Source organism: Leuciscus leuciscus (genome assembly GCF_965113295.1).
Source record: "Leuciscus leuciscus genome assembly, chromosome: 6".
NCBI lineage: Eukaryota > Metazoa > Chordata > Actinopteri > Cypriniformes > Leuciscidae > Leuciscus > Leuciscus leuciscus.
This window is the reverse complement of record NC_138730.1, coordinates 28,973,841-29,001,556: the sequence shown is the minus strand read 5'-3', so window position 1 is coordinate 29,001,556 and position 27,716 is coordinate 28,973,841. Positions and strand designations below refer to the sequence as shown.

Here is a 27,716-nt window from a genome sequence, read left to right as displayed (position 1 = left end):
TGGTCTTCGAATATCTTTTAGTCATGCCCAGCTTTCTCCGCCCATAACATTTAGAACTGGCGAGCGAGTTCAGTTGCAGGCGGATCTGGTTCTCATTAAGCTGCAAAGTCAACGTACGGGCCTCAGGAGGTGACGAATTCCCACACCCCTCTGCAGATGTTCAGCTATGAGATGACTGTGATGTCACTAGAGAACATAGATTCTCTTAAAATTCCCGTTAAAGGGTGATGTCATCATTCCTGATATGGGTGGAGGTCAGTCTCTTGCAGAAACAAAAGCCATTTTCCCAAGTGCTCTGGCCAAACAGCAGACAGACTGTGTTGATGGGCCCATTGTCAAAGATCTGTATATATTTAATTGTAAGGGCACTTATGCAGTGTTAATACACAATAAATGTGTCCTTTAACTTAAAAAAAAAGTGTTGCAGCCAAATAAAAAGCTAAATCCGCTGTGGTCGGAAGACTGTAATAGAATGCTCTGATAGAGTTTCCTTCACTATTTATTCAACACCGCAGCAACAACGCTACTGAATCTATAGTGCAAAAGAGACAGTGCAACCACTGTGGCTCAATTCCCAAACATATGAGCTGGTTCTTTTTAGCGAATCAAAAGCACAGAGCGCAACTAGTGTAGACTGCCAAAACATTGACTCTTATCGGTTCTTTTTAATGAGTCAGACACATGCAGCTGAACTGTGATTCTTAAAAACATGTAGTTAAAGATGCACTTTAGTTTTGTCAGTGTGAAAAAAAAACTATTGAGATATGTAAGATCACATTGTGTGTTTAGTATTGTGGTGTAATATATAGCATAATATTTTATATAAACACATGCATGTTGTCTCTAAATAGACTGAAAACTCTGTGTAAATCCTTTTGCAAAAAATGTCACTTTAAAACAATACATTTATCTGTTATTGACATTAATTCATAATGTGGCAATTCAATTCCATTTCTTTATTTCCAAATGACTTTTCCTTTTCAAGTTCTAAAAAGATTCAGTAATGGATCTGGAATCGTTAAAAGGAATCCATTGAATCTTTCTTGATTCCTATCCGTAGTTATGGGACATGATACAGTTAAAACTTTCAAGAAAGAAACACAATAGCCCTTATCCCTGAATAGCTTCAGCATTACTCAAACTCTTTGGCCGATGATCATGGAAGAGGCACATTGCACAATACTGGAATGGCCCATCCTGCTGTGTGTCTGTGACAAACCGACCAAGCTCAGTTTCTTGTAATTTACTCTAATGGCTCTTCATTGATTTTTCATTAGTTTCTTCTTCATGGTTCAGGGCATCAATTAAGCCCGGGAATGTTTTTGAGGGCTGCGTAGAAAACACCCTCAACTAATGATGATTCATTTTTCTGGCCGCGAATCAGGCGTGTTCAGAAACCTCCTCACTGTTTGCTTTGGAGACAATGACTTAATTTCAGTTCTTGAATACATTTTGAACCTTTCCATGTAATGTGGAAACATTTGTTAGGCAATGATGTTGTTTAGCATTCTCTTGATACCCCCAAAAATGGATATGAACTTTGAATAGTGTCCCCTTCCTCCCCACACCCTTATCAGCCGTGTCCTCGTTCCTTTCTCTCTCTTCCTGCTGATTAATATCTCTGTGTCAAGAGGATGTCAGGGAAAGTCTTTCCTGCTCTCGCTGAATGTGTTTATACTCTTGTTTTACTTCATGTAACATTGTGTGAAGCCATACACATACTTTTATGTGCCAAACTTGAAGGTGTTCCCATTTGGCCCGAGGTTAAAGTTCCTCTGGGTCTAGATAAACCAATGTGGAAGTTCTCAGACTGGATCAGGCCAAAAGGTCTGATCATTACAGCAGAGTACAGTTCACACAGAACGCGTTTTTCCATTCCACTGCGCCACTTTTCCATTGTTTTTCAATGTAAACGCACTAGACGTACGTTTTTGAGCATTGTGCTCACGTTCCATGTCTTTTACAGCGTCTTGTGCTTGACGCGGCATTCTAAAAACGTGGCGCTCAAGTTAAAAGTTGTTAAAAAACGCATCTCTAGACCTTGCGCTTTTTTTTTTTTGTTCAACTGCTGATTAATATCAGCCAAAACACATTCTGTATGAACCGGCCCTTAGTTGTTTCACTTTGTGTGTTTGTGTTCATGTATCCATGCACAAAATCACCACACCCTGAGGAGCTTTTTTCCTTCCAAACCCAAAACTGTCAACAGAAAGACCATTCAGATCCTCCATTCATCATCTCAATATGTTTTTAAATAAGGCTCTCCACATCACAGGGTGGTGAATCCTTAATTTCAGTTGAGTGCTTTTGACTCATTAAACCCACAGCTATGAGTCCCTGCATCCAGTATTTAAAATCAGCATCTCCATGATTTACACTGAAGCATGTGTTTGTCTTGCTGCCGTGAGGCATTATGCGTGTGATGAGTCTGTTATTTGCTCAGACTGCCAAACAGGCTTCTGGGAAACCCACAGATAGATGCATATTATCCCTTGGGAGATTTAATGTATGTGGGTGGGAATGTGTTTGTGTGAAATCCGATATTTGGGCAACATCTTAAATGCAGACAAACGGCACTGACGCAGGATTTTAGCTGTGTCCATTTTGCCAGTATGAGTTGATTAGCTTTGAAGTGAACCCATGGGACTCAAGCTCCGCCCCTCTTTTGAATCACTTCCTACTACAGCCAATAGAATCCGGAGTCCAAATAGACCCTAATGTCAGGAATGACGCATTACACTTCTCAATTTAGACAGCAGCATCTGGTAGGACAGGAAAATTGTTTTCTCACATCGCTGTAGAAAAGCTTGTAACCCACTGTCAGTGAAAGGGGATTAAAGAAATAAATGCAAGGTTTTGGAAAAGAGTGAGAGAAGTGCAAGATCTTGAGGGCTGGAGGTGTAAGCTGGAACAAAAAAAAGATTTTCTCCCTCATTAGACTCCAAACTGACAGCACTGCATAACCAAAAGCCTTTATTACCAAAGTGTGAAGTTCAAAAACACTTGAATTGAACATTTAAAGCTCTCTGTGGTGTTTTATTTACAAGCATTGGCAAAAGTACTTTGGCTGAAAAATTAGTAAAATCAAAGATTAACAGCTTTTACAATTTGTGTCCAACGCCATTAAAATGCTTTATAGATGCTTTTAAAAAGAGGGCTGGCAAGCTGGCATTCCTATAACCTTAGGCTACATTTTGTGTTTCGGTCAGTGATGTCCTGTTTATCTAATAAACGGACAGTTAACTCAGAAATGAAAATTCTGTCATCATTTACTCACCCTCAAGTCATTCCCAAACTGTATGACTTTTTTTTCTGTGGAACACAAAAGAAGATATTTTGCCTATATTGGGATATGTCTGTTTTTTTCTCTCTCTCTCCATACAATGGAAGTCAGTAGTGACCAAAACTATTTACCAGCATTCTTCAAAATATCTTATTTTGTGTTCCACAGAAGAAAGTAAGTCATACAGGTTTAAGAAGACATGGCGGTGAGTAAATAACAGAATTTTTATTTTTGGGTGAAATCTCCCTTTTATCGATTAATTGATCCCAAACACATTCAAAATGTAATTCACATATATAGTACAATGACTTACACATCTTCTATAATGATGTTTTAAATTACTCAATCATTTTTTTTATTGATATTTTAGGGGGGTATAAAGTAAAAATGTAAGAGTCGTACATCTGTCAAGTGTCCATAATGAAGAAAAAACATGTTAACCTCATTAACACACGCACACACGCGCAAACACACACACACAAACAGCCATCAAATTTTACGTTTTTCGAAACCATATGAATGAATACATGAATACAAAGAGCACATTTCTTGTGTTCTTGCAACTGTCTTAAATCTTTTTTTTTCATCTTTTTTTTTTCATATCGTTGACACAATTGTTTTCAAAAATAAAATGTATTCTAATAAAAACTATATTTTAAATTGTAATAATATTAAAAAAAAATTACAGACCCTTAATGGGTAGTGTATGTTATTAACCTGTTTATTTAATGGCCAATTGGGTCTATTATCCTAAATCTCTATTTTATTTTTTCTCACAGGACTGCCTGTTCGACAAGCGAGACCTGCGTCTGTCCCACTTCCTGACACTAGAGCTCCAACACAACCCATGAGACCTCATGTTCCTCATTTCCACATACCTTTGATTATACCCCATAGAACAGTGCCAGTCCCCACTGGCCGACCCCATGTGCGCCAGCCATACGTCCCACACCAGCCCTACTTACCTCAGCCACCCGGCAACCCCAGGCATCCCATCCATCCCGTTCATCCCCACCAACCTGCCGTACACCAGCCAGTGGTGGTCACGGGCCAAGCTGGCCCACCTGGGTATGTGCGCAGGGTCACGGTCAGACGGGATCAGAGCTCAGAGGACTCAAAAACACCTGTGAAAGGATTTGCTGGTGCTCCAGGTATGAAGTAGAATTAATAATAGAAATATTTGGAAGCGCATGCTTGAAGCATCACAAAATTAGGTCGTTTTTTCCCCCTCTTCCCACAGGTTATGCTCCTGTCAGTCCTGTCTCATATGATACCAAACAACCTCATTCATCAGGTATATTTTTTCTTTCTTTTCAGTGTTTGCTTTATAACATATTTTAGGTGAAAATATTGCTAAAAATTAATTTTCATTTCAGTTGCCCATGTCCCGTGGAGTCCTACATATCAAAGACCCATTGCTACTCCAGGTAACAAGTTATAATACAATAAAATAGTTAATATCAGATTATGTTGTAATAAAAAAGGATTTTGAAATATTCCAGCTATTTACAATTTCGTAACTTGTGAACAGGGTCCAAAATGAATACTTGCCAAGTGCAAGTTGCAAGCAAAAATGGGCTTTGGCAAATTCCTTGTCAGTGCCTGATAACTTTATTAGGAACTGCAACATAACACATGGGAAAATGGAACTGATAGTCAGATGGAAGTGATGTGTATGCTTCAAATCAATGACATACTTTAACTTTACCATCAAGAAAACTCTTAATATGGGTGCCTTCTAACGACTTTACTTACGTTTTTCATAACATAGACCTTAATAAATTGATGTATGCTTTGTGTATTTGATTTATGCTTAAAACGCAATGAATTTGTCAGTAAAGTTAAATAAATTTGTCAAAGGCAGTGTTGTTATTGATAACTAAAAATATTAACAATTGTTTTGTTAATTGAAATATATCTGAAATAAATAAAGTAAGTTTAAGCTGAAGTACTAATGACTATATCTGAAATCTAGTGAAATAAAAGCTAAATATTTAGAAATATAATAAAATTACAAAAGCACAAACTTAACTAATTAAGTACAATATCAAATTCAAAATATGAATAAATACTATAATAGTATAAAAATAATAAAATAAGATATAAACTGTTTAAGAATTTTTTGGTTTCATGGCCAGTGAAAAATGTCTCTGACTCACCATTGGCAGGCATGTCAAAGTTAATTTTGGACTAATCAAAATGTATTTGTCAAGATCAGAATGTCTAACCCGAAACATCTCTCAAACATGTGATCTTCATGCATGTCTCTTCTTCCCAATAGTGTCACAGCAGAACTCCTTGACGGACCCATTTTCTTTCTCTGCTGGCCTTACACGGCAAACTTTCTCAGGGGACTTTGGTATCATCCGGTTTAATAGGGTGCTAGTCAATGATGGAGGACACTATAACCCTCAGACAGGTAAACAGAAACCCTCAAACTCTATTTGAGATAAAAGTTGTGTTTCCTAACTGGTTTTACTTCAAGAAGACACTTTTGATAGTTTTTAGAGGTTTCCCCGTATGGGCTTTCAGTGTCCAACCTATATCCTATTTGGCCGCTGATGTGTCACCTCCCCCTCTGCAGGGATCTTCATGGTTCCCACCGACGGCCGTTATTTGGTGACTGCTGTTCTAACAGCTCCGCAGGGCGAGCACGCAGAAGCTGTGCTCTCGGTGTCCAATCGCAGCGTGCAGAAGTTGGACACAGCGGGTTACTGGAGTGGCCACCCGCGGCTGACCCCAGATCAGTGCGCGTGTGGGGGGTCTGCGTCCTTCAGCCTCATCCTCCCTCTCCGGCGAGGTGACACCGTGGCCTTGGTCCGCACTGCCGGGAAGCTAGCAATCTCAGAATCCAGAGAGATCCTCTCCACCTTCAGCGCTATATTCCTCTACTCCCCGCAAGCAAAGAGATAACCCCGTCACTGAGAGGGTTACTAATGTGACTTTTAATACAAACTTAACCATTCAGAATGTTGCCTCAAGTATAAAGGTGTAGTCTCATTAGCAAAATTTCTGTAAAATTTTTAAGGAGGCGAATTGGCTTGACCAATTTGAACGTATTTGCGAAATATTTCAAATTCCCAATCACATGAATTCCTATTGAAATGACTGGATTTGGCCTGCGAAAATTTGCTGAAAAACTGTAAATGTGACCGCACCTTAACTACGTAATAGTTTGGTTTTGGTTATTTATCAGAAACACAAGATTGAGTTGTGTTACTTAGAATTTTAAAGGTGGAGTGTGTTTGAGGTGTTAAAATATCCATCAGCAATGCAACAAGTTTGTTGCCAAAGAAACTGAGCATACCATTAGCTTTAAGTAGTAATCCGTATATTTGAAACAATCTATATAGTTTATTGTAAAATTGTGATCTTAAAAAATATCTATAAATGTAAAAGCAGGTTTATATATATTTTTTCAACATTAAATTAACAAATGCATACTTTTTTATCCTTTTAAAAATGGTTAAACAGTTCAGTTTGAATATCACTTTTACAGCAAATATTTTTATCTAGGCCTATAAAAAATTTAATAAAAACAAATACCAAGATTGAAGGGCTTGTGCATGTTATTTTTAGGGTATGGTTTTTTTTCTTTTCTTTTTTTTCAAAAGATGTTAAAAATATATATATGCACAGCTACAATCCAGTGTAACAAAATGTACTTTGGGTGAGACAAATATATATATATATTTTTTTTTTTTACGGCAAAATTCACATTTGGGTGTTGAAAATTAAAAACTCATCTGTCGTCTTTAGCAAGAAGAAGAGTCTACATTATTTCATCTAAATAAATCTAAAAAATAATCAAATTAATTTCCTCCACAAACTGGGATATTCCTCCACAAACCCGAGCTCGAGTCTCAGTTTGAGGTCCTTTGCCTGTTCCCCTCTCCATTACTTCATGTCTCATCTACACTATTCTACTAATTAAAGGTTAACAAAATATTGAAAAAAATAAAAATTCTTAAGCAGAGCAAATGAACAATTCATTCATTGTGACAAATTATATTAGCAATATAAAGAGTCAACACCGCTGTATTAAATACATCTTTAATAGATTCATAAACATTGTCCAAACCATAGTTTTTGTAAATTTATAGTTCAATTATCCATTTAAAGGTATTTATGCTGGTCAAACGCAATGTGAACCTGTGGAGTTAAACCATGAAACACACCATCCCATTCGAGTACACAGCAAGAAATAAAAGCAAGTAAAACAAAAGGCATCAAAGATCAAGAGGAATGACAAAACACATTCAGCACTTATAACAGCATTTTCATCAATGAATAGAGGCTTTTTTTGTTAACATTTTTTTTTTTTTACCATCAATTTTAGTTTCATACAAGATGAGTGTGTTCATCTCACACAAGAGGTATTACTTTCATAGAAAGAATGGGATTCCTTTGTTAACAATAAACATATTTCACTTCCAAACATCATAACTGCAGACAAGAAGCGCAACACACATATTAAATCACAAGTCAACTGAACCATGAAATGCCCCAATTTTTCCCTAAACAATGATTTGACTTAAATAAACACATAAAGAAATTATTTTACTGTGCTCTAATTCTGTACATCTATTTTAACATCCAGCACACAGTGCTCTAAAACTTACCCTTATGAGATTCTAAAGCAACTTGACCAAACCCCATTTGTAGCCAAGAGCTTAGAGACCAGCTAGTGGAAAAAAGGGAACATTAGTCAATGGTGATCAAGTAGAAAAAGATCTGATCACTTTTTTTTTCCTTCACTTGCACATCAGCTTCAATATTTTCCAATAATAAACCCTCAGTTTCTGCAGCTCAAGACCGTCCAATAGCGAAAACGTGACAAGCCTTCAGACTGTCTACCCCAACAGACAGCATCAAAGCATTTTTAAAACATAAACTGTCCTATGTATATTCCAAATGAAGCATGCAAAGGCCTGGTTAGTGGAAAATAAAAATAAAATGTTAAAGACCATTTGATACCACTACTCTCTCACGGGCTGCAGCCTATTTCAAGGTAGAACATACCTTCATTTTGAAAGCAAATATAAACTACACTCTTCATAACTTAATACAGATCTCTTGCTGAGGTTTACATAAAATCCTCACATTGTGCACAAAAGGCTGCTAAAAAGCTTTGAACGTTATTGCAATTCCGTCGTGAGTTAAGTGCAAGACGATCTGATGTTTTTCCTCTCTTGGTTGCAGCTGAAAAAGTGCGATCGGTAAGGCGTTCTGCAGCAACCAGACGATGAAAATGTCAACAGTTGGCAAATAACAAGAAAGCCCAATTACAATGAACTCCTCGATGTACTTTTCATACAAATCCAGTCGACTATACGAGACTGAACGTGCTAAATCTGCTGAACTGTAAATGATGAGCTGTGTCCTCACGTGGCACGGCTCATTCTGTATTCCAGTATCTACGAGATTCAGAGCTCATTTCACACCATCTGGCAATGCATATTCACACTGTCATACCGTCACCACATCTTAGAGGCAGTGCATGTTAATTAGTTAGTTCTAACTAAAGCCTTTGTATATAAATAATCTATGCTCTATAAATGCAAATTAGTGGTTGTAAAGAATATCTTTGTTCATTACTTTCAATTGTAAGCATATTTTTATGCCACCTTTAACCTTACACATACCCAAACAAACAGCTGTGCAGTGCACATTCATTCCACTGGCTAATAGGCCACTGATCGTCTTTCTAATACTGTAAACATTAGCCCATTTGCAATAAATTCCTTCAGATCTGAAGCAGCCTAACTTATAGCAGCTAATCAAAATGATACAGATTAGAAATATTGTTATGGAGCAGCACCAGGTGTTTTAGTTTGTGGAAGTTCTGCCTACATCCCATTAATGTGACTCTGGGGTGTGTTTTGATGTTTTCTCTCTTTTTTGTGGAGTTCATGTTTCCCAGTTGGAATACGGTGGCCACTTTATTTGTCTTTAACTAGAGATGTGAGATGTTGCAGGATACCATTTAATGGTTCCAATGGCAGGGATGACCGTGACCATGTAATAGATGGGCCTTCAGGCATGGTCTATAAATTCAGGTCCTCCGGACGGATCTCAGGAATAGGCTGACGCCAGAAACAGAAGGTACTGAATTCTGGGAAACTGAAAGCTGAACTTTGTTCTTTACTCAGCAAGGGAAAGACGTGATCCACCAGCTCACTCAATCTACTGTACCTACACACAAACAGAAAGAGAAAGAGTGTAAGACAGCTAAACAAACAAAAGCACCCTTCGACTCTCAAGAAGACCTTGAACAAAGTTCAAGAATCAGCTCTCCACCTTCGCATCAGCATAATCATTGACAGCTGAGGTTGACTTCAGAGTTACTTTTATGTAACTCTGCAGATCAATGTGCGCACTTACGAGGACTTGTTGCCCTTGGTTTGCTCTTGTATGAGCTCTCCTTTGGGGTTAACCGTAAAGATTCTGCAGAGTGGCACTCCAACCTCCTTGTAGGCAAAGACGTCCTGAAATAGACAGTCAGAAGATCAGACTCCAGTCGTCAACTCAGGACAATCTGTGCTGTTCTTTCCACAAAGTCCATAAAAAAAAAAATCCTTCTATGCTAGTTTCTGACATTTTATGATGAATCGTGCCTGAATAAACATCCAATGTCTTCATCCACCCAAACATTAGAATTGATTCAGCTGACCGGTCTGTAGCAGCTGGTCATGAGCGTGTAGCCTGAGGGGACAGCGCTTCTAAGTTCTAAACCTCACACATAAATCTTTATGCGGACCTTTGACTCTGCTGCTGAGGTCAGCATGCATTGAAAAGAAAGTTAACTGCAGTCCAACTTACATTCGTTCGGTTTCCAAATGCAGCATAAAAGGGATGTTTGTTGAGCAGGAATAGGTTCTTGATGTCAGTAAGGCATTCGATTTTGAAGATTTCTGGCTTCTTCTCAATCACCTCCCTTTGAGACAAAGAAAACATTTGGAATATATTAAATCAACTACTTGGAACTTGTATATGAATTCTGCTTCATTGTTTTTTTTATTATTATAATTAATTCTGCTTATTAAAGGGATAGTTCAACCCAAAAAGGAAAATTCTGTCATTTACTCATTTACAATTAAAATATATTTTAAAGAATGTTTTGGTTACCACTGACTTCCACTGTATGGACAAAAAACAGGCATTTCTCAAAATATCTTCTTTTCTGTTCGACAGAAGAAAGTCATACCTGTTTGGAACGAAATGTGGTTGACCTATCACTTAAAAACTATGAAGTTTGTATAATACCTGTGAAATGCCGAGAAGAGGCTACTAGGAGAGAGCATGAGGGGTCCACGGGGCAGGATAATGCCTCCGTCGTTTACCCACTGCAGATAACCTCGCGTCATGTCTGCCATGCCAATTGCCCTTGCTGAGCAGTACAGGAATTTATATCCATTCCTGGAAAACACAAGCACCCTTTTATCAAAACTAGTGTTTCAAGACTCTTAGTCGAGCCCTTTTAAAACATGTCTTCGAGGAATGCATTTTCATGGGGTTGAGGATTAAGAATGCAAACTCACTCAGCCACGGAGTGGTACAGTTTAGCAATGCCCTGGTGCGTCCAGTCCTTCCCAAACTGAGGCAAAATCTGTCCGAACACATCTGATCTGAAAGCACATAAACATACGGGTGAACATGGCATGTACTAGCAAACGAAAGGAGCAAAATCCTCTGGCGCATATTTGTTCTACTTAGAAGGAAGTCCAAGTCTCATTCAACTGGGTTCCTAAATATAGCTTCTGACATTCTTTTTATTCTTAGAACTAATAGACTTGTGAAGAAGAGAGATTTTTTTTCTCAGCTTGGGCAAAACTCTGTGTCATCTACTAATGAGGATCCTCTCCCCACTTTAGCGTTTTATCTCAGACTCTTTCTGAGTGGCATTATGAGAGAGCAAGATTTAAATTGGCTCATTATGGTGACATCCTCCTCCTAGTCCAACCCTGGTCTGGGCGCACCCCACAGCCAGCCGCCCTGCTTCACAGACTCACAGAGATGTGTCAGGCAAGCAGGTCAGAGAAATAATAAGCGGCAGTCAATCTGCCCGTTTGATGTTTGCCACCCACCAGCCACTGAGGGCACGAGTCTGGAGGCGGAGAGCATTCGTTTGCATAGATGCGTTTATATTACAGCCGGCTTTGCAGTAATTAAAAACCAAAAATGGCAGACCGGTATCACACTAATACTGGAGCTGTGAACTCCATCAAACAAGCCAGTAAAACTCAGGGAGACATTGTCCGTTAAATGGCACATTGTCTTCATCTAGGGATGCACCGATCCACATTTTTTCACTTCCGATCCGATCCCGATACCTGAATTTGGATATCGGCCGATACCGATACTATTCCGATACCAGAGCTGTTTGCTTTAATATTATTATTATCATTATTGTTTATTTTATATGATGCTGAAATAAACTTCTCTCAACAGGCAAGTATGATATGTACGTATGTATGCATGTATATCCCAAAAGGCAACTTGAGGTAAGTATAAGGTCAGAAAAGGAAGTCAGAAAAACAGGAATAATCCCATTCTGAAAACAAATATGCAACTGTAAGGGCTTCAAATTTATTGTCATGTCAATATTTATTACATTCCCAAAATGTCAAATACTTGAGTGTTGAAATATAAGAAAAGTGCAAGTGTAAACATCTTACACACACTCTATCTGAAGGGTGATCCTCGTTCCTATGCAGTAACGTTAACTCTCTCGATGAATGCTCGATCAACATCAGCATCTTGCAAACAGACAAGCGGATTTTGCCTCAGACGCGCGTCAATTTCGCTTCAAACTTTTGTTTTTTATGCGCGTCAATTTTTCTCTGGACGCGCGAATGGATTCAAAATATTAAAGCGTCCAACTAGACGCGGTAGACGCGAATTTGACGCGCTATTAGCGTTTGGTGTGAACGCACAGTAACGTGGTGTTTTTGTAAATGTTTGATTGCGTTCGTTGTGTTGTACGACGCGAGGGAGCTTCAAAGAGCTCTGAATTACGGCTTCGCAAACATTGCATTTTGCTGTCTTGCTCTGCGGTGTTTCCAGTGTGTGAAGTATTTCCACACAGCGGACGTTGTTGGCTAGCCGCAAACTGCGGAATGGATTTCCTGAGCTGGAGCGTGTCTCATAACTCTGTCTCATTGAGCCGCGCCTCCGTTTAGGAAATCTATTCCGCAGTTTGCAGCCAGCTAGAAGACTAGCCGGCGGGAATCACTTTTGGAGTCATTTCAGCAGACAACGTTAAAGCGCAGACATTACTCATGGATATCGGATATCTCCGCAGGTTGGATCGGGAAAATCCGATACGTGAATTACGCTGGTATCGGATCCCGATACCGATACTGGATCGGATCGGCCCCATCCCTATCTTCATCATTGTAAGCGTTAGTGGAGTGGGTTGCGATGCAAGATCATTATTAGCGGTTCATTATTTGCCACATACCCAGAGTACTTGTTTTTGATGAAACAAGCTTGGCCTTGATCTATAAACCTCTTTTGGTTCTGGCAGTAAAAAACCTGGCAGTGAATGAGTCCTCCTGCAGTAACTAATGGAAATGTTTATGCACACCTCAGCCTTTCCCCTCATTCATGACTACAGTAAACTATAAAAATGAAGAACAAAGGTGGATTTTCAACAAACAACCCAGCAAATGTTTTTTATTAATGTGATGCATGTCTGTGGAATACATACTTGGTGATGGTTCCATCAATATCTGAGATGATAACTTTGTCATCCCAGTTCCAAAGGTAGATGGTGCCTTCACAGCGGCACGTGCCCTGGTACTGTGTTGTGATGCTGAATGTCACATCGTTGGGTCCTTCCTTCAGTTTCAAACTAGCCTGTAAGTCAATACCACCTGATCAATGCATCTCTTTAACACCACGTAGCATCTTTTCTATCTGTATTACCACAATTGCAACACATTATGGGTTTAGAATTGTGACATTATCTGTATAGTTAACTAATATTAATTAACTAATTGATACATAATCCTCTGCACCACACACTTGACTGCTGAATCCTGCAAAATATATAAATAAACATGTCCTTTAATAATTGAATAATAGAAACAAGATTAAAGATTCAAATGAATTTGACCCGAGTCCTGAGATTTATTTTTGCAAAGCAATCAGTTCATCTACACTAAAAAGTCTTCATAAATTTATAAACTCATAAATTTATGAAAAGACATAAGCTTTATTTAATGAAGTAGATTTTCTATTGCATAACTGCTTCTCAACCTGCCAACAGGGGGCGGTCTAGTGCAAATCAACGTCATGACACTACCCTTTCAGAATGAGTCACAGAGCTTTTACATAAATTCCTGAAGGAAGCTTAAGAGGCAGCTTTAATCAACTGACTCACAGAGAGCAGTTGCACTACAGGCAACAGAACTCTGGATCTTTCAGTCAAAACCACTTAAGCAAGTGTTGAAGATGCTTATGTAAATAATAGTCACTGTGTAAAGTGACTGTTTTAGCATAGAGTATGTCTATAGAACTAAATATTTCCGTCTCCTCCTAACAAAAATGTAGACTCACAATCTGGTCAGAGGAGAGGCGCAGGGACTTGCGGTACGAGTGAGTGGATGTGTGGCCGTGTGCTTCAGAATGGACCTTGCGCTCCATTGACGATGCGGCAGCGCTCACCTCCTTCCCCTCCTCATCGCTGGATGAGTCCCTGGTGTCCACTCTGCACTCAAAGCAAACAGGGAATCAGTGAACTAAATTTGCAACTACATCCATTCCTAATTTAGATTAAAAGAGCACCACAGAGAATGAGACAAAACAGAAAGTAGGCTGGATCGTCCTTATTCACTTCTTGTGTATTAAAGGGTTAGTTCACCCAAAAATTTAAATTCTGTCAGTAATTACTCACCCTCGTGTTGTTCCAACCCCGTAAGACTTTCGTTCATCTTCGGAACACAAATCAAGATATTCTTTATGAAATCTGAGAGGAAATTTGATGAAATCCTTCATAGGCTTCTAGGTAATTGATATCTGCCAGCCCAGAAAAGTTAGTAAAGACATTGTTAAAATAGTCCAAGTGACTACAGTGGCTCAACCTTAAGTTTAGCAAACGACGAGAATACTTTTTGTGCGCAAAAAAACCCCCAAATAATCACTTGGACTATTTTAACGATGTCTTTACTAACTTTTCTTGGCTGGCAGATATCAATTATCTTGCAGCCTATGAAGGATTTCATAAAATTTCCTCTCAGATTTCATCAAAAATATCTTACTTTGTGTTCTGAAGATGAGTGAAAGTCTTACGGGGTAGGAACAACATGAGGGTGAGTAATTACTGATTTTTGGGTGAACTAACCCTTTAAGGGGGGAAAAACTAGTCAACAATCATCAGATGAAGGGTCAAGGATAAAACTGATACTTTTATCTTTTACTTGTTTTTGTACAACTAAGCCAGTTAACATAGATAGTCCATAACCTTCGGCTATATTCAGGGACAACAACCAGTTTCCTTATTATCTGCACATATTCCATAGTCTCACTTGCGGGCATGACTTTCCATTGACAAAGAGGAGCTGCCGTCCTCCATTTGGGACTGCTTCATTTCCAGCTTTCCAGTGCTTTCTGACTGTATAACAAGACAAAAAAAGCATTAGTACATCAAATCACACTGCCACACATTTAAAAACTGCGATAACAAATCTGTGTAAACATGTCACCATTTGCTTTTGTTGTGACATGTTGTGACTGACTACATGACCATTTCATCCTCATGCCTCCAGGTTATTACTAATAGTCTGATGAGCTGCCTGGCCTAATTCTAGGCTGTAAAATTCCACACCGCAAAGTGGTGCTAATTACAGAAGTGCCAGATGAGGGCAGCGAAGGAGCTTGATGTATGAGGCCTGAATGACAGCAGAAGCTCTAGAGAGAAGATCTCAGAGGCAGCACAATTCATCTTCTTTACAACAAAGACATGCGCTTGTCCTTTTGTTAAGGCAATTAGGTGAATGTTGATGCTTGTGTAATCAGATCTGCTGACAGAAGTCTAAAGACTAGTGGGATTAAAAGAACAATAACTGCTTAAAGGTTTTGTTCCTACTCCCTGATTATAACTTAATAAAAACCTTTATGTTAAAATGGTATACATATCTAAAGGTCACAACGCTCTGGTCTTACCTGTTTAATAGTGCTGTCTGCTCTCTTTCTCCAGAACCACCAACGGCCTGATTTCTTTGGCATCCTCTCTTTCACCCAAGCTTCCTCTGTAGCCTGAACATATAATTGACAACAGCTATTTGACCTACTATTTGAGAGTACGTCACAGCACTTTTGAAGGGTTTCTGAAGTAAAAAATATACTATTAGGGAGAACAAAATACCTTAGGTAAATTCTTCTGAAATGCTTGCAAACTTAAGATCAAAGGGGCAGCCAATGTCCAATTGTAATACCTAAAAAAAAACAAGGAACAAAAAAGGCAATTTACTTACTAATGTGAGCATTATACAAATATATTTATAATATATATTTTTTTTATTTAAATCCAAACCAACCTGTTTCCCATTTTAACAACTAAATTTGGATTGTCTATGATAGCTGGATTCTCTGCAAATTCATGGTATGTGATGATATGCTCCATGAATTTTTCTAGAAACAAGCAGAAAGAGACATTTAAATCACTTGAATTATTTTCATTTGCAAATCTCTTTGAATAAAAGCACGTGCTAAATCCATTAATTATTATAATGAACAGAATTAAACACATCCACTGTTTCCACAGCTACAGCTGTGATTTCCACACCATGAATGAACACACCAGAAAGATTCAGATACCTTTCGAAATCTCTCCGTTTTCACTGAGTCCTCCACACAGTGACAGAGTGACATCAGGCAGGTCACTGGCAGAGTCAGACAGACACTCAGTGCCACTGTCGGCCGCAGCACTGCCCACAGACTGTGGGGACTGAGAGCCTGAGTGCATCCCAGAATCCATCCAGTGCTTGGAGCCGGAGTCTGAATCACTGCGAATACACATAACACATCAAGGTCACCTGACACCTGATAAACTTGTTATGAACTGTTCCAAGTACCGTAATCTAATCTTAAAAGCAATATACTGTAGGTCAGATGTGTGATTCGCTTTCTACCTCTTAGGAAAGTAACGAGCAGCAACATCAGGCTCCAGAACATTAAGGTCATCCAGGTAGATGTCCTCTGGGCCTTGGTGCTGACTTCTTTTTGGGACGCCTGAACAAATTTGCAGTCAGCATTTTAGGTTTAAATTAGTAATCAGAACAGCAAGCTCTAAAGTGCTAAAACAAGCCCTCTGAACTGAGGAGGCATTATCTTGACAGAACTACATTAGATTGATTTAGGTACACAATTTTTATTTCAAGAACACATTGAATTAGGCTTGTTAAACATGAATCAGCCTTAATCAACTTTATTTAAACTTTATCTACTCCCACACTTTCACTATCAAATAAAGATAACCGTCACTGGCAAAATCAGTTTATGGGCAGAATTTCCTTGAGAGTATGAAAGGGAGTGATGCTTAATAGGCCGACCTTTCTTCTTGGAGGGTGAGTCAGTCTTGGGGCCAACATCTCCCATGTCTGCACCTACATGAGCAGCAGAGGCAGCAACGGGAGCAGTGGGAGCAGCAGGGAGTATGGATGAAGGAGTGGAGGTCAACATTCCACTAGGTACCGTCTCCAATTCCAACTCCGTGGGAGTTTTGGGGGTCACAGGGGTGCGGGGTTCAGGCTTTACTATGGTACAGCCAGGAGCCCCTAAGGCCCGTTCTCTTTCATCCGTCTCCATGGCCTCTGAGCTGAGGATGACTCTGAAGTGAGTGTTCTCTGAAGGCGTTATGGTCACAGTCTTCGGAAGCTCCATCTTCTCTTTCTTAGAAACCTGGGAATCACATTTTTGAGAGTGGCAATGAGCAGAGATTTATTCATGACCTGTTAACTCAAAATCATAGCATAAAAAAGAAAAAATTTTGCATTCTATATTCACTTATTACTTTGCCTAGGCAGATTTTTTTTTCATGATTTTCTTAAAAAATTGGAGGATTTTCCAGCAGAATGGATTTAAATATGATCAAATTTGTTATTTATTAAACAAACAAACACATCTAGAACATTATGAAGAATAGCCATTCAGATTCTATGGAAATCTGCAGTACTTTTCATGTGAATGATATACATTTAAATAACATACATTTCAAAGAAAAGAAGTTTGAGACATGTACCCTGGTAGATTCTGGAAACTCTCCCCATGTCCACTGCATGTGTGACTCCATTTTGAGCAGGCTCTCTGAGGGCCGAACGACCAGTTCAGAGTCACTCTTGGGAGAAAAGGCCTCTGACATGGCATGACTGCTCAAAATATAACAACAAACAGCAACTCACATAAACAGGTAAAAGCAAAAGGGAAAGTGAAAGTAAAAAAAATAAAAAAGACAACGAAGTCTATTTTGGCCAGTCCTCCAATGTTATAAGGAACAACATATTTTGAGGTGTGGCAATATAACAAACCTGTTTGATGGAGACCAGTCTCCGTCAGAGTAAGGGTAGTTGTCTAAAGAATGACGGACTGTTGGTATCCTGGGTTCAACTTCTCGAACTGTATTGATTGAAGATGATCTGAAAGAAAGATTTCCTTTAAATCACAGATGTCCACAACATCAGATATCAGTAGGTCTGGTGCATCTGTGATTTGGTTACCTGGTGTTGGAAGCAGCGTCCTCATCAGAACTCAGTTCCATCTCAAATATGTCTTCTGTTGAAGGGCTGATGACGGCAGGTGGGGTCAGCTCCTCTCGCCGTGGGTCGCCTTTATGCTTCTTCCTCCGTTTCTTCTTCTTCTTGGCTCCCCCTGTGCTGGCAAAGGGGGGATCAGGAGGGTCCTCGGGGTCCAGTGGATCGTCATCCAGGTTTTGACTTGGCCTGTGATCGCTTCCGATCCAAAACAGGTGACTCTCAGTGGGGATGGGGGAAGTGGCCAGGTGAGCTGGTACAATCTCCTAGAAAAAAAATGGAGACACCATTAAAGAATGGCAGATAAGCAGTCTTTGCAATGCAAATATTTTTCAAAACAAAATGCCATTTTCATACTAACATATGAAGATGTTTGGTGCAGTGATTAGTATGAGAGACAGCACCTGAGAACTAGGGGACTTACATTCTGCTCCTCAGTTTCCTGCACAAAGAAGGCTTCTCCATTATCTCCCAGCTTCATGTGAAGATCCACCGGCTCCCCGTTGATCTCTATGTCAATCTGAAGGAAGTGCAGAGGATTCTTTTAAAACAGCCAAGATGTAGCCTCAAACTTTCAATAAGTTACAACTTATAACTTAAGACCTGTGCTTTTCTAATTGTCTGACACTTTGATTCTAAATCAGATGTCTGACCTTTGAAATGTTCATTTATATTTTCATTAAAAAAAATATCTATGTACGGCATGTGTTTTAGATGACCTTAAAAAGCCAATATCCGTTGACATTTACACTGTGATTCCATTCTCAACTCATGACTTTTCACTCTCCCACAAGTACACATCCAAACTTGGACAAACAGAAGGTTTCCTCTCTTGTCCACCCATGCAGTTTTAATCGTTTGCTCACAGGAGACACACTACCCATGGAGGAGGATCTTGCCAGTAGCCACCAAACACAATTAGTGAATATGTGCTGCTCTGAGCCAGATGACCTGCAAACTAAGATGATCACATCACACACCTGATACTGCGACCCAGCACAACGGCAGCCTGACATCGAGCTGTTTGAGTCTCAGATGACATCCAGAGAAACATTATGCTTCAGACAGACCTCCAAGGAAATACAATTTATTCCCCTGTGTCCTGTTTTTTTCTGTTTTCTCAAAATTGTTTCTTCGGCTCCTCTCATTCCAACTTGTTTTGTCTATTTTTAGGCATCTGAGCCTCAGTATCACAGTAGCTGGGTGATTTATGTACCCAGCAACCCTGTTGGGTGCAGAGTAATGGGACAAAATATTAATGTCAGGATAAATTATGACCCTGAGTAAATCTCGAACAGAGAGCTCTCTTACTTGTGTGCTTATGGACAACAAAATCTGGATTTAACTTCACAGCATAGTGAGAAGAGAGGGACGGATGTTGCTGTGACTCTTAATTTACTGTTTTGTATCAGCAATATAATTTATTTAGTTAAACAACACAGATCTATTTCATAATGGTGGTAAGAGAGCGAGGTCAGCTGTCTTTTATCTGCACTGTGGGCGAATGCGTTACACCACAGTCTCTGACAGAAACTCCAGTGAGAAACTGGGATTAAAAATGGCAAAACTGAGCTTGAAATACCTTTCAAAGGAAGTGAATCTCTCCAATCACAGAGGCAACCTTGACAAAACTCTTACTCCTCTGCTTCCATTTCCTATCTCTTTTTAGTCATAGAAACCTGTTGCCATAGCGACCACTTCTTTCTAAACCTCTTCACACATCCTGTAGATGGTGAGAAATGTTCCATCCCCCATCTACTGCTGTTGCTCATGCACACTGTTAAATGTTTTATGCTAAACACTAACACATTCTGCCTGTGTACTATAGATTATTGAAAACATCAGAATGGCTTCAATATGACAAGAATGCTTTCAAATGTTATTTATTGCCTACAATCTTGTTATTTACTGCTGGAGATAAACACTTAGAATAGAATGCACAGACTGATCAAGTCTACTACAGCCCATTTCCTCAACAACTACAACATTTCACTGTGTTTAAATGAGAACAACTGTACACACTGCTTCCGCTCTCACAAGATGATAAATAAATCATGATTTTCCTGTCTTTCCATTCAAGCATTGATTTAGCCTGTTCTGTTAACGCTCACAGAGCCTATAACACATGGAAAACTGTCTGTTAATATGCAGTACCCTCTGCAGGAATCTTCACATGAACATGCCAGCACAGAAACATGTTTATAGAGCTGGTACAAAGACAGAATTTTCAAATGAGCCATCACAGACAGGCACAGATGAAGGCATTTCTGAAGATATCAGAATCATGAAGACTTCTGGCAGATTAAAGCTGAACTTCCTTGATTGTACGTGTGTTTGCTCTAAAATCCAGACATTTTAGTACAAGACAATAGTGAGTAATACTATCATAATAGATTCCAGCCTGGAAAGCAGAAAAGCTAACATTGTCCAAAGCTCAGATCAATTATATTGACAGCGACTTGTCTGTGGATTTTTCTTTTTTCTTTGTTATGTAAAGTTTCCAGAAACTCAAGTTGCTTGAGAAAAAACTATATGCTTTGGACTTGTTTGACGAGCCCACAATTATTTAATTTATTTTTTAAAACATCCTACTTGCACTGCAGTACTCACCACTTTCTCTTTGGAGCGCAGCACACCCAGTTTGCCGAAGCGCACATGGAAAGGGGAGCACTGGTAGGTGCCGTCCTTCTGGCGGACCACCACTACATCGATGCAGCCTGAGAGCGTGGCCTGGTTAATGCCCTTATACAGCTCCTTCATGGTCACCAGCACCTGACCTGCCAACTGCCCCACATAATTCATGGTGCCCGCCTAAAAAAGAGGAACAGAAAGCAAAACACATTTAACCATAAAACAACAAAAGCTGCAAAACAAGAACTACTCTTTCTTTTTGTAAATCTTTTCCAATACTATATTTGTACATGGCAAATGTGGCAAAATCACCCCTTTACTCATGTTGAAAGTGAAAGTCTCATTTCTCTTTGGCTGTCTGCCTTTTTAAAACTCTTATCAGCAGACCTGCAGACGGCTTAATGCTGTTTCATGAGTGGTCGTCTGAATGTGTTTCAACACCCCGGTCAAAAAGGTAAACAGAGAACAAACTTATGACAAACAACTGTGTCATAAGGACAGGATGAGACATTTTTTTATAATTCTGACATACTTTGAATGTAAATATCAATGTACATTTCCGTTGAATTGCTACAGGCATACTTCCAGTACCTGTTTAACGAGTATAAAAGACCTGTTCTGGATCTGGAACTGACTAGCATGTTTATCTATGACAATGATTTAATTGTTAATAAAACTATTTTAAATTATTTAAAAAAAAATCATGTCTAAATTTAAGGTTAATGCCAAGGGTACGAGGCGAAATGCTCAATTAATTCCCAGTAGATTGTGTTAGTGAAGTTCACAGAAACTCTATTCCTGGAATGTATTATTATGATAATGACGATGAGTAATTCTGATTTAACAACATGGCTAATTTTAGTTGTTATGAGGTCTAATGATGTGAAAATAGGCTTTTTTTTTTAACATCAGATCAAGGAAATCACAAGATACCATCACAGCTTGTATACATACCTGGGGGGTTGGTGAAAGGCAAATAACAAAAGTAGAGCATTCTCTCTAACCATAGGGGCAGCCAGAAAGGTCTTAACAGACTTTGCACCCATGGCTAACCTACTTTCTCTTTAGCACAACAGTCACTATTAACATAAACCATATAAAGCAGGTTTCTGCACACTGCAGTTGCCTTTAATGAGAAAAAAGAAAAGGGATGTGCAAAAAGCTGTGCACAGCATAAGAGTAAATAACACTTGGCCTAATAGGAAGTGCACTTCAAGTAAAATGTATAATATGCTGCACATTACTGTTAAAAAATGTCAGTACATAGAGTATGCTTTCAAATGTCAGACTCTAATATTTCAGAGTATGCTCAAAACAGTACCTTATGTGTTGTGTAGAGGTAAAATTGGCAGAAAAAAAGTTGTACTAAATAGACATTTAATTAATTTAACCTTATGAAATACTGTTCAAAAGTTTGGGGTTGGTAAGATGTTTTTATGTCTCTTATGCTCACCCTAATTTATACCAATAATAACAACATTTGATCAAAAACACAATAAAAAGAGTCATATTTTAAAATGTTATTACAATTTAAAATAACAATTTTAATACATTTTAAATTTTAATGTATTCCTGTGATGGAAAAGCTGAATCTTAGCAGGCATTACTCCAGCCTTCAGTGTCACATAATCCTTGAAAAAACATTTAAAAAATGCTGATTTGGTGCTCAAGAAATATTTCCTATTATCAATGTAAACAGTTGTGCTGCTTAATATTTTTGTGGAAGTCGTCACATGTTTTCAGCATTCTAATGAATAGAAAGTAGAATTTATTTAAAATATATTTATTTTGTAGTATTGTAAATGTATTTACTGTCACTTTTAATTAATATAATGCATCCTTGCTGAATAAAAGTATTATCTTTAAAAATAAAAATCTTATTGATGCCAAATATTTGAATGGTAGTGTATATGAAAACATTTGTTGAAAAGGGACACTGATTGACAAAAATGTTTGATTCTGCAAAACAGAACAATTGACCCCAGTCTCACAATGTATTTGCAGAGTAATTTATAGAGTACACTGTGAGCATGGATCTTAGCTGTGACACTCATATCAGCAATCTCCACTTATCTAAATATGTGATTCTCAGAAAACAGCCTTAAATCAACAGAACAGAACAGAACAACAAACATGACACCCATGGTCAAGTTGAGTCTTTAAGACTTACTGTGAAAAGTTAAGTGCAAAACACTTAAAACTTTTAATTGCTCCAACACACCATATGAAACTGAACTGGACATAGTTCAAACAACTATAAAAAAAGATCATTATGTAATACCAATTTCTTTTTATAACTATACTTTTTCAATAATTTCATATCCTAAACATAACAAGCTCCTAATGTAAGCCCAGAAGTTTTTGAAGGCTGTGAATGTTTTAGAACGTAAGCAAATAAAAGGCTGAAAGACTAACACAACACAATTCATTTCATTCAATAATTTTATTGTCAAAAACTGTAACTACTCTAACGAAATCATTTGTGAAATCATTTGTAAAATCCATTCGGATGCAATCCCCAGTCACTGACAAATAGCATTACGCTAAAAAACAAACATAAATCTTAGACTAAATAAAAATTAGCTGGAAAACTCCACTTATTACAAAAGATTTGAAAATAGGTGTGTCAATCTGTTTTTGCATAAACTGTTTACTTCACCTGATAAAAAAAAAAAGTTTTAGGGCAATTACGTGACCTAAAACACTGTCATGTCATAAGGCATAATCAGTGCATGATAAATGCGCACATAAATGCACTCAATGTGCAGTCATTTTTGGTGATAATTGCTGATCAGATAATTAAAGCTTAGCTGGAGTCTTTACTCCACACCCAGCCAGTTATCAATGATCTATCTAATTTGCATTTCTCACTCACCCATGATGATGCCCTAAGGGATGAGGACTCATCTTGCTCACTGTTGTCCTCAGTGCAGCTGCCAGAGAGTTCTGGTTTTGCCCTAGGATGGAGTCTTTCCATCACCGTTTACCTCAAGAGTTTCCTCCCTTACAAAGAATCCATTTACCTCTGTCACCCTAAACACTATAAATGTCAGGTGGCCCACCAACCTGGTTTGAATGACTGAACTTCTAGGATCTTCTCATAAACATAAACTACCGTAACCTTTCTGACAGTCCATACACTTGAATAACAGAAGCTGTATTTTAGTTTCGTCAAATCACGTCATATTAGAGAAGGCCTGAGAAATCAACCAATTAGGTCCAAGAACCTACTCTCTCTAGCCAATGAGGTAAGAGTAAGGGGTCAGCAGTTCTGCAACAGATAAGACTTGTTTCCGGCGGGGGTGCCGGAGGGGCTGACCACTGATAAGGGCCTTGAAAAAGGGAGCTGGAGGAAAACAGTAGTTGTATTGCACCCGTCTGTGCAATCACATGAGGAAAACGTCCTCCATGCTGATTCTGACAAACATTCGACTTACTTTAGTTAATGATTCAACTCAGAATTATCTTCTATAGCGGCATGGGAGCTCACAGAGACACAATAATGAAACTGATCTCGTTCCAATTCTGAGTCTATACTAGGACTGCACTGATATTAAAAGTCAGATCGATACTTTTCATGTTACGGCTAACAATTAATTAAATGAAAAATATTATAAATATATCAATTTTGTCAAAAGTAAATAAACAAACAAAATTTTTATTAAAGGACAAGTTCGGTATTTTACACTTAAAGCCCTGTTTTCAGATCGTTTCTGATGAAATAGAACTGTTAAGATTGAAATTTGGACAAATGCTGCTGTCCCGAGAATTTTCGGTTTCTGTGGTAGCACCCCCCCACCTCCACAATGGTTGCATAGGTGCACCGGAACAATCCTTCCTAAAACGCATTAAACTTTCGTTTACAAAGACGTGAAACTCACCGAGTGGTCAGGGGTGTTCACTGATACGCTCACACAAAAATCACTGCAAAAGATGCTTTCCAACAGGTTTTATCGTAGTTTTTGTCCAACTCCATTGACTTGTATGTGATGTGCTGTGAGGTACGGTATTACTCCGCCGCCGGGCTGGAGTGTCTATTATTCAGGCTCTCAACGGAAGAATGTACGGGTGTGAGGCGTTTGGAAAAATAGGTCCACAGTTTTACAACGAATGGTAAAACACCTGTTGGAAAGCATCTTTTGCAGCGATTTTTGTGTGAGCATATCAGTGAACACCCCTGACCATTCGGTGAGTTTCACGTCTTTGTAAACAAAAGTTTAATGCGTTTTAGGAAGGATTGTTCCAGTGCACCTATGCAGCCATTGTGGAGGTGGGGGGGTGCAAACACAGAAACCGAAAATTCGCGGGCCAGCAGCATGTGTGCAAATTTCAGTCTTAACCTTTCTATTTCATCAGAAACGATCTGAAAACAGGGCTTTAAGTGTAAAATACTGAACTTGTCCTTTAAATCCATAGTTTTATATGCTACGACCAAACTTATTCATCACAACATTAAAATGTACAGTATCACGATAGATTACTTAATTTTGAGATCTAGGCTAATTCAAATAAAGTCATTATTAATAGAAAAGAGACCTCTGGGTGCTATTTAGTCTTTAAAAATCTCTGGTTAGAGAATAGTTATAGGTATAAAATATAATAAACGGGTTTCTGCAAGTGTAGTCTGAAATTGAGTTGGGTAAACATACAATCTTAGGTATAAATGATTATGTTGAAAGTAACTATTTGAAGCCTTAAGATTAACACAGAATGTAATAAACAAGATTTACAATACTGCATCAAAACTAAAAGGCATGAAGAATAATTCATATTAAGAAAAATAAAGAATAATCTAGCTATATAGTCTTACACTACACATCCATGTGAAATGCAAAAACATGGATACATGAACAATTTCTTTAATTAAAAAAAAAAAAAGTTTATTACACATATTATAGTAAGATTTCAGCTGAGAAAACAAGTAATTAAAATCTAAAAGCCAATAATCGACCAATAGCCAATGTGATGCAAATATATCTTACATCCTGAATAGTCTCTATTGATTTACAATTTAGTCAAATAAAGCACTCTAACCTAAGATGTCCAAAGGTTTGTATGTTCACCTGCTCTGTTTAACTGGCAAACAATACCTAGACTGGATGCAAATTGGTCTGTGTACCTGTGGTCTCCAGGAACGCCTCTAATTACAGAGGGCACGTGTATTTGTTAGGTACATGTTATCAGTCCTGCTGCTCATTAGAAAAATATCAGGTGTAGTACAAAATATCTGTTATTTGCCATGACAGACCAAGTAAGCAAAGGCTGCTGACCTTTAATGATGCAGTGCTATTGCACAGTCATATCTGGCTGTACACAAAAACACAATTACAGTTATTCTTTAGCTAGACTCTCTGTTATGAATCAAAGTGATCTCCATAATAAACAAGCAAACAAAAACTTGCAAGAACTTAAGGCTTTTGGGTTGGGATATCAAAATTATTACTGTGCTGTGCTGCTGACACAAAGGTTGCAAGTTAAGACGTGACCAGGGCAAAACAGTTAAAAAAGTAATTTAACAAAACCACTTTTGCTCAATGACTTTGAGCAGCACACTTTAGCCCATTCTACTGGTTTTTAATGGTCAAATTATGTAGTAGGAGTCATTTTGGATGGAGCATTTACTAAATGGCACCTAACCTTTAAGATCAACCACCTGCTTTGCTTCACATTTTTAGTGCTTTGCTGTGTCATGAGATGTGTGGCCCGGCATGAAGTCGTTCTTGCATAAAAAGGTTCACTTGCATAACATAAAAAAGGTGATCCGGTTCAAGTTCAGTTACAAAGGGCAGTCAAGTCAGCTGAAATATACTGTAGCCTATTCTTTCTTGCTGTAAAAGAGTTATAAAGCCAATATAATTTGAAATGTCAAAATATACACTATTACTCAATTCAGTTCCTCAAATGTTTACACACCCTTGAGGTTTAAGGTTTCATTTTCAATTCTTTGACATTCAGTAGCAAACAACATGACTTGGTATCAAGCATAATATGAGAACAGCAAAGTCATAATAAAACATTGTCGATGGTTATACTACATAACTCTCTACGCTATGAAGGGTAACCTAATATGGATGCAGAGAAAAGTTAACATGGTGTCGTGCATTTAAAGTCTCAATAATACTTAGGCCTAGTTAAAATCAAAAGTGCTTTTGCTCTCAGTTGTAAACAAGTTCAGGCAAGTTTGCCTGTTCAGCTGTTTTTATCAGCCCTAATGCTCACTAATACTAAAGTACGAGCCTGTCATTGCTTAACAGCCCTCATTGTTTGTAGCAGTTATTACAGCAAAACAGTTTTGTAATCGTTCTTATTGAGAAGTCTAAAAATCGCGTTCACTTACACACTTAATGCTCAGTGTGCAAAATTCCAGTTGGCCAATGCAGTGACATAATGCTGTTGTTCAGTGAAATTGTCGTATTTTGCATACAACTCAGCACATTTTATCTCAAAATGTAGCCTTAACCAATTCTAAATAAATAATGAATAAATATATAACATAAATCAAATAAAGACATGTCTTGTTTGGTTTTAACGAGACATTCGGTTACAGAGAATGTTTCTGTCACAGCATCAGCATTCTGGTTAGCTCGACTAGCCAACCAGCTAAACTGACATTTACATCTCTATACAGTCACATTACAACATGTTTATGTCATTAAAATACATGTTATATACGTTTATATGGTATATTTGACCAAAATGGTTAATTCAGAAACGGTCTCGTGTAATGTTTACCTTTCAGTTGCTGTTGTTGTTTCGAAATTGGACGTTATGTCGCCGTCTGCTTGTCCGCTGCTCTCTCGCGCCGACGTTATTCATTCATTTCTGAACGAGCACGGCTGACGGCACCGAATATTTACACCTCTCAGCGCCGAACGGATCTCTCCTGTTTTCCTCGTGTATCATAACAGTGGGCAGTTTTTCAGAGGGTCACATCAATGGTACGACCACCGCGAACCGGTCATGCAGCGGCTCACACAGCGGCGGCGGGTGGCCGTGACGTGACGCGACGCAGCCACTTCAGAAACAGGCCTGTCACGTGACCCGCTAAA

At 38.5% G+C, this 27,716-nt stretch overlaps 2 protein-coding genes across 3 annotated transcripts in view; one reads left to right on the top strand and one right to left on the bottom strand.

Moving 5' to 3' along the window:
* Window positions 1-7,830, top strand: part of emilin2a (elastin microfibril interfacer 2a) — a 14,668-nt gene extending 6,838 nt beyond the window's left edge. Inside the window, exons 5-9 of the mRNA XM_082172792.1 lie at window positions 4,063-4,434; window positions 4,524-4,577; window positions 4,660-4,710; window positions 5,565-5,702; window positions 5,868-7,830. Of these exons, the coding sequence (XP_082028918.1) occupies window positions 4,063-4,434; window positions 4,524-4,577; window positions 4,660-4,710; window positions 5,565-5,702; window positions 5,868-6,196 (944 nt within the window). The 3' untranslated portion in view covers window positions 6,197-7,830. The remainder of the gene's footprint in view (window positions 1-4,062; window positions 4,435-4,523; window positions 4,578-4,659; window positions 4,711-5,564; window positions 5,703-5,867) is intronic.
* On the bottom strand, window positions 7,321-27,716 carry lpin2 (lipin 2). 2 transcript variants are annotated; one of them, XM_082172794.1, is made up of 20 exons: window positions 27,400-27,716; window positions 20,647-20,847; window positions 18,461-18,556; window positions 18,004-18,302; window positions 17,815-17,922; window positions 17,529-17,655; window positions 16,840-17,188; window positions 16,420-16,519; window positions 16,106-16,293; window positions 15,826-15,919; window positions 15,654-15,723; window positions 15,452-15,544; window positions 14,815-14,900; window positions 13,847-13,997; window positions 12,996-13,144; window positions 10,825-10,911; window positions 10,550-10,702; window positions 10,106-10,220; window positions 9,668-9,771; window positions 7,321-9,478 (listed from the first exon to the last, which is right to left on the bottom strand). In XM_082172794.1, exons 2-20 carry the CDS (start codon window positions 20,836-20,838, stop codon window positions 9,331-9,333), a joined length of 2,709 nt encoding a protein of 902 aa, XP_082028920.1. In that variant the 5' UTR covers window positions 20,839-20,847; window positions 27,400-27,716; the 3' UTR covers window positions 7,321-9,330. The 2 variants fall into 2 exon arrangements, with proteins under 2 accessions (XP_082028920.1, XP_082028919.1); XM_082172793.1 differs by lacking the exon at window positions 27,400-27,716 and adding an exon at window positions 23,543-24,314.

What these genes read in the sequence shown, in the direction of transcription:
- lpin2 (XM_082172793.1), bottom strand. Translation starts at nt 23,644, where the DNA reads ATGGAAAGACTCCATCCTAGGGCAAAACCAGAACTCTCTGGCAGCTGC. An exon ending in TTCAGAAGAATTTACCTAAG is followed by an intron (nt 15,545 to 15,653) that starts GTATTTTGTTCT and finishes TTATATGTTCAG; the next exon opens with GCTACAGAGGAAGCTTGGGT. An exon ending in ATTGATGGAACCATCACCAA is followed by an intron (nt 10,912 to 12,995) that starts GTATGTATTCCA and finishes ATGTGCTTTCAG; the next exon opens with ATCAGATGTGTTCGGACAGA.